The 11,400-nt window shown below is 37.8% G+C and overlaps 3 protein-coding genes across 3 annotated transcripts; all 3 read left to right on the top strand.

Moving 5' to 3' along the window:
* The first annotated feature begins 3,148 nt into the window (after positions 1–3,148).
* Positions 3,149–3,543, top strand: LOC113278629. The gene has a single exon (XM_026527431.1). It carries the CDS (start codon positions 3,149–3,151, stop codon positions 3,440–3,442), a length of 294 nt encoding a protein of 97 aa, XP_026383216.1. The 3' UTR covers positions 3,443–3,543.
* A 975-nt stretch (positions 3,544–4,518) lies between these two features.
* Positions 4,519–5,226, top strand: LOC113278628. Its single transcript, XM_026527430.1, has one exon. The coding sequence runs from the start codon at positions 4,830–4,832 to the stop codon at positions 5,112–5,114; it is 285 nt and encodes a 94-aa protein (XP_026383215.1). The 5' UTR covers positions 4,519–4,829; the 3' UTR covers positions 5,115–5,226.
* Positions 5,227–8,898: 3,672 nt separating this feature from the next.
* LOC113278627 lies at positions 8,899–9,532 on the top strand. The gene has a single exon (XM_026527429.1). The coding sequence runs from the start codon at positions 9,117–9,119 to the stop codon at positions 9,408–9,410; it is 294 nt and encodes a 97-aa protein (XP_026383214.1). The 5' UTR covers positions 8,899–9,116; the 3' UTR covers positions 9,411–9,532.
* Positions 9,533–11,400: the final 1,868 nt, after the last annotated feature.

The raw sequence follows: 11,400 nt of genomic DNA, 5'->3' as shown, positions 1-11,400 counted from the left end.
AGTAAATCAAGCAGGCAAAGCTACTCAGATACAAGTTGTTTTGGGTACTATGGCATATATTATCAAATGGGATGTTTTAAGATGCATAACAAGATCATAAATGAGATCGGAAGAACTCAAATGAGGTATTGATGGGGCAAAGAGAAAGGTTTAATTCTTAAATCTTGGATGGGAGTGGTTATGTTTCCCTTTTGAAGCTTAGCTTTATTCTCTGAAAATCCTCTCTGAAAGAAGGAAAAGACCGTCTTAGCTTGTATTTCAAGGATCTTAATTTAGATTTTGAAGCCAAAAAGATATGGGGGTTTGGGTTTTAAAAATTCAGCACAGTTCAATGATGCACTCCTGGCTATATTAGCTTGGAGAATGATGACTGAAAAAAGAAGGTATGTGGGTGAAGATTCTATCGTCTAATTACTTCTATGGCAGAGATTCGTTATGTGATAAGGTAAAACTGAATGGAACTTGGATTTGGAGAAGCATTTGTAGAGGTCTTCAAATAGTTAAGCGACATTATATTTGGAGTATTGGCGATGGTTCAAAAGTACATTTTTGGAAGCATAATTGGATTAAAGGTTTGCCACCACAATCTTTCTCAAACTATGAAGCTCAAAGAAACAGTGATGATACTATTAGTATTCTTATTTCCAAGAATGGTAATATGAAGCAGTGGAATTTCAACAGTATGCAAAATGTGTTTAACCAATAAGAAAAGGACAGGATCCATGAAATATGGCTCTCGACCACAGGTTCTGATAAACTGCACTGGAGCCTCACCAAAAATGATAAATTTATGGGCAATCCACCTACAAGTTTCTAACTCGGCCTTCTTTTCAACACATACCAAGTGCAGTAGAACAAAAACTTTGGCTAAAGATTTGGCATTTGAAGCTTCCTTATAAAGTGAATATGTTCTTGTGGAAATGTATGCAAGGTTATTACAGACTAGAACAGAATTTGGCAGACATCTGAGGATACCAGATTACTCTTGTCCTTCTTGTAATAGAATGGAGTAAACGGATTTCCACATTTTAATCGGATGGACTCTTGCTAGAGCAATAAGGTTTGCTTTACTTCCTAGTGCTCTTTCTTCTCAACGGCAAGTTCATTCTCAACAAGATGGGATAAGAAGTTGGCAAGATGAGAATAACAATGTCTCCTTCGAAAATCAAAATGCTGTATTACTTATCGCAGTCATAATGTGGATGTCATGGAAGCATATATGCCAGAAAGTTTTTGAAAATGCACACACTAACCCAAATATTTTAATTACTAGCATCAAAGCTTTTTGTCATAAATATAGTTTGTTAAGCAATGTTGATAACACTACTTACAGGGGAGAAAGAAAAAAGAAAAAACATGGAGTCTACCTCTAAAAGGCCGGATAAAGTTAAAATTTGATGTTGCATTTGATTATAATACTAAAATAGTTTGTATGGGCCTAATTGTTCGAAATGATGCAGGTAGATTCTTGGGCAATGGTGAACTGGAATAAAGATAGAGATCCATAGCATGTTGAGGCTCTGACTATGCTAGAAGTTGCTGAATGGATTGTGAGAAAAGGTTATAGTAATGTTATTCTAGAAGGAGATTCTAAAAATGTTATAGAGGTTGTTTCTTCAAATTTTGGAAAAGCAAAATGGGAGCATCATAACCTTCTTGCGGATATTAGTACGGTTTTAAATATTGTTAGGGGTTTAGAACGTGTCCATTTTTCTGGTGGGGAATGTAATAATAGTGCTGATGTAAATAATCCTCCAGTTTGTATTAAAGCTATCCTCGCGGGGGAAAGCAAATCTATGTAATTCTTTCATTAGTAATGAATTTCTTTTCGATCAAAAGAAGAAAAAAAGATCAATAGTATATACAATAGACCCCAGCCTGTCCCTGGTTTTGGTTTGTTGTGCAACAAGCTTAAAGAAATGAACAATATTCAGAGCCGACACCTACGTGTTTAACGTTTCAGTGTCCACATACGAAGACAACTCTTTTCATTTAATCGTCTTTCCATAGAAATAAACAAAACCAGCCAACCAGCAAATAAAACTACTGGCAGTATCCCGTGGGTTTGCTTTAGAAACCTATTATAGGGCGCCAAGAAAAGAGTTTTGAGGGCTTCTAGCGATTCAAATATCCAACAGTGAAGATGAGGGCATCTAATTTATAAAAAAAAATACTAAAATACTCTTAACCTATTAAATGTTGAAACCTAAAACTAATTTGTTTTCATTCCTCTCCTTTTAACTCTTCCATTTTTTTCTTCCCCATCACCTCCATCGTCTATTTCTTCGATTAATCATTAATTCTCAAAATAATTCATTATCGGTTAACACCACTTAATCCACCCGCAATGACTTTAATAAGGTAAAAATCAAAAAAACCATCTTAATTCATTAGTTTTTATGCATGGATAGGTCGGAATCGATAGAATTAGGTTTTTGAAAAAACAATATCAGAATTGTCTACGGTGGGGTTTCCCAACCGTACGCATTGTCTACAATTGGGTTTCCAAACCGTACGCAGTGTCTACGGTTGGGAACCAAACCGTAGACAGTGCGTACAGTTGGGAAACCCAACCGTAAGTCATCTACGGTATGGAGTTAAGAACTCCAAACCGTATATTCTGGATTCAAAAATCCTACGGTTTGAAAAAATCATACATCCATATCGTAACTTGTACGTACGGTTGGGAAGTATGAATTTTCCCAACCGTAAGTTAGCTTATAGTTCGAATTTGAGGGTTTTCAAAAGCAAAAATGAATGATGGATTTTCTTAGTTTTGTCTTTTTGTGATCGTCTTCTTCATCGCGACGGAGAATAAGAAGGGAGAAAGAAGAATAATGGGGTATTTTTATGATCCTCATCTTCATCATGATTTATGAATGAAAATACAAGGAGAAGATAAATAAATTTAGTTTTTTGTATATGATCATCATCTTCATCATGATGAAATTATAATCATCATCTTTATCATGATTTATGAATGAAAAGAGAAGGAGAAGGTAATAAATTTAAATTTATAATTCATGGAGGGTAATTTAGCCACTACAAAAAATAGTTGGATATGGGATTTTGTTGATTGCTATTTCATAACTCGATTTTGTCATCTTGTGAGCCCTCAAAACCCAATGTTTAGAATTAACCAGTGAATATGAGTTCTACAAACAAAGCCTGGATGGTTGTTGTTAGTGTTGGTGTGGTTGAAGCATTGAAAGATCAAGCTGGAATATGTAGATGGAATTATGCTCTACGATCCATTCATCAATACATTAAGAACAGAGTCAAATCATCAATTTCTCAAGCAACTTCTTCTTCTTCTATTCCAGCTTCATCCGTTATTCCAGAGCAGATTACGGTGATAAAGAAGCAAAGAGACCATGAATTGAGGCAATCCGAAGAATCACTAAGAAAAGTTATGTATTTGAGTTGCTGGGGACCTAATTGAGCTAAAGATCAAGTGTATCTTACCTCATGAGTTATGTGTACGCAATTCGTGCTTGTATTTGTATATAAATGAAATTTTTGTCACACATATATTTTCTCCAACTTCCTATTTTAGTTCTGCTTTCATCTGATTACTTTGGTTCTGGCGATTCTTAAACTTAACGGAAAATGAGTCATTTGTCCAAATATTTTTAAAACACGGTTCAAATGGACGAGTAAAAATTAGTATGGGTGAAATCGACAGCAAAAAAATACCAAGGATGAAACCGGATTCATCCTGACTTAAACTTAAAAAATAGCAAGGATGAAACTGGATGCATCCTGAAGTAAATTAAAAATAAAAAAAGTATTTGAAAATGGGTGGGATGAAACTCGTTACATCCTGGCTATACTTATATTTTTGTCCATTTAAACAGTATTAAAATCTAGATGTCTTTTTCACCCAAAAATTATTGATTTTGATCTTTTTAACCAATTTTGTGTAAACATAAACATACATCCCTTAAACTAAAATGGCATTACGGCTTGGATACATTTCGGTAATACTAGTGCATCAAAACAACAACAATTTCTACAAAGGATATCACTTCTATTGGCAAAGGAAGATTGTATCATTAAAAAGAAGTTAAGGATACAACAATAGCCAGATTTAAGATTTTCAAGAAGGTTGGTTGGAGGCTGATCATGTCACCACTCTGAAACAGTACATAACCTACAGATAAATTTGGCTAGACAATCTGCGGTTTTATCCGAAATCCAAAAAAAGATTAGAAATTTTGGTTCAAGAAGTTCACTCTCAAAAATTACACCCCAAGCAAACTGTATCATTAGCATTAGCACTAGCACTAGCAGGATTGTAATGAGTGCCCCATTAGAGTTAAATATTAATTAATTGGGAATCAATACTTTCTGTTGCCCGGAAATTAAATTAAGACTCCGTCCACCCAGTATAACAGCACATTAGATGGGAGGATCCCAGAAAGTGGCATTATTAAACAAATTTAATGAAGCTTCACCTCAATAATCGAAGAATACAAGAAAAGGATTTAATTAGGAAAAACCATGGATTCTGCTGCCTCGCCAACTTGACAGTTTTACGTGCAGTAGAGATACTGGATCCACACCAACGTGTCCACGTACAAAGATAAAACACTTTCTATCTTCTTCCCCCACGGAAATAAGCAAAACCAGCCAACCACCAAAATAAAACTACTTGCAATCCCATCATCGTTTTGGGGGTAGTGGTACTGATAGTCTAACCTTGTATGTAAGAAACTAGTCCATATCAAGTTCTTCATCCAAAACTGAAATAATATTACTCACTTTCTTACAAATCACTTCTACAAGCTATTACTACTACTAGTAATATATACTACCAGTTAGAATCAATGAATATGATGAGTTCAACAAGGAAAGCGTGGATGGTTGCTGCTAGTGTTGGTGTTGTTGAAGCACTGAAAGATCAAGCTGGAATGTGCAGATGGAATTATGCTATAAGATCCAGCCACCAATACACTAAAAACAGAGTCAAGTCGTCTATTTCTCGAGCATCTTCTTCATCTATGCCAGCTTCCTCTGTTATGATGATGAAGCAGCAGAGAAATCATGAAATGAAGCAATCTGAAAAATCACTTAGAAGAGTCATGTATTTGAGCTGTTGGGGACCCAATTGAAATAAAACCCTATAATTGCCCCAACTCTAGCTAGGATCAACTGGAATGTGTAATACCCTTAATTAATTGGGGCTTGTATGTATACATATTAAATGAAATTTTTGTCACAAAATTTCCCATTTTAATTCTGTTTAATTTCTTTTTAGGCCTCAACTCAAATTGTTTCATCCTAAACTTTGTACTTGGAGCTAGTGCCAACAAAGAAAACAGTGGGAGAAACTCCCATGGTAATGGTAGTTGATTTTTCTTTGTTTGAATGTATTGTCACTGATGATGTCAACAGAAAACGGTGAGTTCAAAATTGTAAAGTTCCGAGATATAGTTTTTCTTGGGTAGATTTTCGACTTTTCGAAAAATCCACGGCCATCAATTTAAATGTAAGAGTATCTCCAAGGGGACAATGTGATGTTCGTATTTTGAAGGCCACATAGATTTTTTACCACTTCTCCTAAAGAATTATATCCAGCGGAAACTTGAAAAGAAGATGTAAAAATTAAGTAGTTCAGTACTTCAAGAGTGCAAGGTGTTTAAAGAATGTATGTGTAAGTACTTCAAATACTTGAAAACAAGGTTTTTAAGGGAGTTGTGATGTGGGCTAAGACGTACCAAAGTTGCATTTGGATGATCCTGACCGACGAGATTCTTTTATCTCATGATATTGATTGGTACCCCGCGATTTTGGTACCATTAGGGGGTTTCAGTTGGCTTCACCACAAAACGACTCATTTATACGTACCATTTCATCTACAGCTCCGGTGCATCTGTGAGATTTTTATTATTCTTACCCAGGACCAGAACCAGAGCTCGTCTTCCAATAACAAGTACCGCGTCCGAGCAGAAATAAGCCGCATAACGACCTTATTTCCAGAGAAGCGGCTAAAGTTTTTACACCGGTTGCCTGCGGGCCTAGACATAACCCATCCGAAGGTAAGGAATAATCCTTGATACATACTTGTTTGCTTTCGGTACAGAGGGTACAGTGGGCATCACTTCAGTGGGATTACGCGTTCGCGACCATGCAGTGATGTATCCACATATTTCATGTCCCGGCTGCAGGGCTATTGGGGGGTCTCCCCCATTCACGATCCCGCTAGCTGCAGAGTTACTGGGGGGTCTCCCCCATTCACAATTCTGCTATGGTTGTTTACATGTTCGCGGTTTAAACAATCCTACTAATATAAAAGACAGAAATTCAAAGGTAATAGGGTCATCTCACGTACCTCGCGTACATACCTCTTTCACGTGGATCGCTGCTTTCCACGCCCTTCTGTACAATGCCAACTCTATGTCCAATCCTCGGTCAGTCAGGTCTCGCTTTATCAATTCATCCCAAGTGAGTTCCGGTCGTCCCGGACGCTTCATTCTTCCTTCCGGCCTTGTGATGCGTCATAAACGAACTGGGGCGCCAGGTGGTCTTCGTTGGAGATGCCCGAACCAACGTAGCCGATGTTGTGCCAATATATCCTTCATTGATGCTACCCCGAGTTTCCCACGGACACAGTCATTTCTGATTTTATCGTGCCTTGTATGCCCACATGCCCACCTAAGCATCCTCATTTCCGTCACATGGATTTCTAGGAGGTATGAGCTTCTAGTTGCCCATCATTGAGCTCCGTACAGCATCGCTGGCCTTATTGTTGTCCTGTAGAATTTTCTTTTCAGTTTAACAGGGACCTTACGATCACAGAGGACCCCAGTCGCCAGTCTCCATTTAGCCCATCCTGACTGGGATATGTGTCTAATATCCTCCTGTATTTCCCCATCACTCTCGATCACAGATCCCAGGTATCGAAAGGAATCTTTCCTTGGTACAATCTGGCCGTCCAGTCGCAGTTCTCCATCATCCCTCCCGGTTTCTTCAAAATCCCACTTCAGATACTCAGTCTTTGTTCTACTGATTCTAAAGCCCTTCGATTTCAGAGTCTGGCGCCACAGCTCCAGCTTACCTTCGACCTCTTGCTTGGACTCCCCAATAAGTGTTATATCATCCGCAAAGAGCATGCACCGAGGGATCTCCCCCTGTATATGCTTTGTAACTTGGTCCAGTACTAGCGCAAACAGATACAGGATCAAAGCTGACCCTTGGGGTAGTCCGATGTTGATAGGGAAGTCATCTGAGACACCGTCACACGTCCTGACCCCTGTGACCGCTCCCTCATACATATTCTTGATGAGGGATATATATTTAGATGATACCCGCTTCTGCTCGAATGCCCACCACATTACCTCCCGAGGGACTTTGTTATAAGCCTTTTCCAGGTCTATGAACACCATATGCAGGTGACGCATTTTTTCGGAATAGCGCTCCATCATCTATCTATCTAGGAAAATCGCTTCAGTGGCGGATCTTCCTGGCATAAACCCAAACTGATTCTTCGTAACACCCGATTTCCCTCGTTACCGACGATCGATAACACGTTCCCAGTGTTTCATTGTGTGGCTCATACGTTTGATGCCCCTGTAATTAGTACAACTCTGTATGTCCCCTTTGTTCATAAAGATTGGCACGGTGATACTTCTTCACCACTCGTTTGGCATCTTATTTGAACGGTAGATGTTGAAGAGCTTGGTTAGCCAACTAATCCCTTCGTCTCTCAGGGACTTCCACACCTCAATCGGGATAGTATCAGATCCCAGCCCCTTCCCTCGTTTAGTACCTCTTAGGACCTCTTTTACCTCACATTCGAGAATGGTGGGAAAGTCCTCCTCTCGCAGGTCCTCGGGTTCCGGGGGCTGCCAGATTGACTGGTGGGTTGACCGCATCAGCATTGTAAAGGTCTTCAAAATAGTTTTATCATTCTTACCCAGCAGTATAAAATAATTTCACCAAACAGGTAGACTCTTCAATTTCATGCACATGGCATCCTAGTATCACGCCACATTAAATAGGATCGCAGGGGGACACCAGGATTCATGCAAGCTTGGCCTGTTGATTAAAAAAATCCTCGTCCGTGCCATGGTTTTGGAGTTTGTGCGAGAAAGAAACAGTGTTCTGAACAAACACCAACGCCTAGTTAGTAAGTTCGCGAATGATTCGTGAATTTTTCCGTATCACGAATTTTACCGTCTTATTCGCGTACGTTTGCAACTCCGAACCCAAGTCGCGTATTATGTGGCATTCCCGGATTATTCGCGAACCGTTCACAAATTTTACGTATTCCGAATGATACGTCCGCTTAATTCGCCATAAATTCTTTAACTTTTACTTTTCAAAGACTCCACTTTTTGGGCTTTACTGCCTTCCGAGCATACACGACCGAATATTAGACGTGTTGTAAATTTTATGAAACAAAAACGACTGAAGAGATTTGAAGGTGAAGGTGAGAGAGATCTCAAACTCACCAACCAAGCATCTAAACCACCATATGACGTCCTCTTGGATAACTAATGTTGTATATATTATTGATATCATCATATTAAGTTTATTTTTTCTTTAAATAACTCACACATATGCATAAAAATTGGTGCATGACCTTATAAATACAAATTATTTGTTATATATAGATACCGAATTTTCAGAGCCGAACTCACATTTATAAATCGAATTATACACGTACGTATGCCGTTCCGAATTACTGACGAATCACGTCCCGTTGACCGAATTTTGGACCGAATCTGGATTTTACAAAACCGTATAATACTCGTACGTTTACCGTTTCGTACGTTTGCCGAATCCCGAATTGCTAACTAGGCACCAACGTGTCTAACAGATAGACATTGTACAATATACACGTACTACAGAGACAACTTCTTATCTTATCTTCGTCCCCCACAAGAATAAACAAAACAACACCAGCCAACCGGTTACGCAAAACCACAGCAGTATCCCATGGATTTGCTTTAGCCTTTAGTGGTTTACATAATTCATGAATGAGACTCTTAAAGGGCCGTGTGCTCTCTATCAAGCTCTTCATCCAAAACTCAAACTATCATTAATCAACTTTTTGATAAATCACTTGCAATAAGCGAATTACTGCTCCTACTTAGAATTAATCAGTGAATATGAGTTCGACAAGCAAAGCGTGGATGGTTGCTGTTAGTGTCGGTGTTGTTGAAGCATTAAAAGATCAAGCTGGAATGTGTAGATGGAATTATGCTCTGAGATCCATTCATCAATACACAAAGAATAGAGTGAAATCATCAATTTCTCAAGTTACTTCATCTTCTTCTATTCCGGCTTCATCCGTTATTCCAGATCAGATTATGCTGCTGAAGCAGCAAAGAGATCATGAAATGAAGCAATCGGAAGAATCACTTAGAAAAGTTATGTATTTGAGCTGTTGGGGTCCAAATTAAAAAGGATCTTAAAATCCTAAATTCTAGCTAAGATCAAATGGATCTTATCTGAGTTAAATGGTGATTGTATTTTGTATATATATGAAATTTTTGTCTCAAAGTTTCTAAACTTCTTATTTTAACTCTGGTTTATTCTTTGTGTCTGGATAATCGGTGATTCCTAAAATATACATCCAAAACAAAGATACTCTCTGTTACGGCATGAAAATGGCATTCCGGCTAAATTTTGGTATTCCTAGAGTAGTGGATCAATCTGTCGATCACAAATCACAATCTCCAAAGCCCTCTCTCTATTATCAGGAGTTAATCAGTGAATATATAATTTTGAGTTGGCCCTTAATTGGAATGTTTGATCAAATGCCTGAAAATAATTAAACTTCAGAGGTGCATAGAATTGGACTTAAACCTCGTCATTTCACTACCGGTAGACCGTGCCGTAAACTGGTGATATTTTGAGATGCTGTGGATTATCTAAAGAATTCAATCTAGGCCAACAATGCCATAGATTTGTAATCTAATCTTGTTGGTTGTATTTCTTTAGGCCAGGGTACAAAATACCGCACCCCCGTTTAATATACAAAGGAACCCATTTAAGGGGTAAGTGAACACAGTAACCCATTTAAGGGGTAAGTGAATACGATCGCATACAACATATTCAAGATAACGAACCAGATGATGTCACCTAATCACGAGTAAAGTGTGAAGATCTATGCGGCGGTATAGAAACCGTGCGGCAATGGTAAATCCCTATGCGATAATGATGCACACCAGATCCGAAATAAGGGGCTTTATTAGTTGTCCTCCACTATGTAAACTCCTATATAAAGAGTCGGGCGCCTTTGTAAAAGAGAGATCTTTTTAGAGAGCTTAGACAAGATATTTAGGAGAGAGAAAGATTATTTGCTTCCCGGGTTAGGGTTTTCTCATATCTTTGTACTTGTTCTAAGATTTTAATAAAAGTTCTTGAGATTCTTATAATGATTTCTTAGATTGTTCTATAAATTTTACTAAAAGTGTAGTTGTGAGATTTATCGCAACTACATTTTGGCGCTAGAAAACAGCTCGGAATGATATACCCTGTTGGTGAATTTCTTTAAAAACAAGTTTAAATTTATTCATAGTCTTCCATCGCTGCATTAATAATCCTTGAGAGTTTTGGAAGTTTAGATCTAACAGTTTGAACCAAAGATTATAGGGTTATTTGGTTTTTAGTAGTCATATTTTGGTAATCATCACTGAAGATTATATCTCAGAAAGAAAAAAATTCCTTGGTTAAGATTTCAATTCCTTAGAAAGTACCTTTTCTTTCGTCAAGAGAAAACACCGTTTACAAAATACACAAATGGTGAGACCAACATCTACAGCAAAACAAGCGGTAGAAATTAGGAGGAGCAGAAGAATCGCTGGAAGAAGATATTGTTAGCGAGATATTCTTCCTATTCTGGAACATTAAGATATTGTTATTGAATTCAGCATTTATCGCATTTTAATATAGAGTGCACATATATAGCAATGAGTTATGTGTTATGGATTCAGAGTTAAGATAATTAATGATCCTTGACAGCTATATGGGTTCTCATATCGCCATCCAAATCCAATTCACTAATGAATAATCAGTGTCCAAGTACTGCGAAACTCTCGAATTTAAATGAGCCATTGCATTATATTATAGTTGCTTTCCATCACACATAATTTGTTGCAGAGGACATTAGTTATAATTTTCTGGCAGTAATTAGTAGCCTTTAACGTGTATATCTCAAAGACGTACGAGAATAAAGTATTTACGTACATATCGGAGAAACAATCACTTAGACGAATAGATTGTGTTAGTGTAAATGCCATGTGCATCCATGCTAATAATAATTATTCGAAGCTCTACCGTTATTAGAAATATTGAAGGAACCGATCATAGTTTGCTCCGTTATTATCCGAAATAAGCGCATGCACTGCAGTTAAATGACACTTATATATGCTAATGAAACCTGTTTGT

Source organism: Papaver somniferum, chromosome 5 (assembly GCF_003573695.1).
Source record: "Papaver somniferum cultivar HN1 chromosome 5, ASM357369v1, whole genome shotgun sequence".
NCBI lineage: Eukaryota > Viridiplantae > Streptophyta > Magnoliopsida > Ranunculales > Papaveraceae > Papaver > Papaver somniferum.
The sequence above is the reverse complement of the archived record's forward strand: the minus strand, read 5'-3'. Positions and strand labels throughout refer to the sequence as shown.

Excerpts from the sequence above, each read along its gene's own strand:
- LOC113278627 (XM_026527429.1), top strand. The coding sequence starts at position 9,117 with ATGAGTTCGACAAGCAAAGCGTGGATGGTTGCTGTTAGTGTCGGTGTT.
- LOC113278629 (XM_026527431.1), top strand. The coding sequence starts at position 3,149 with ATGAGTTCTACAAACAAAGCCTGGATGGTTGTTGTTAGTGTTGGTGTG.
- LOC113278628 (XM_026527430.1), top strand. The coding sequence starts at position 4,830 with ATGAATATGATGAGTTCAACAAGGAAAGCGTGGATGGTTGCTGCTAGT.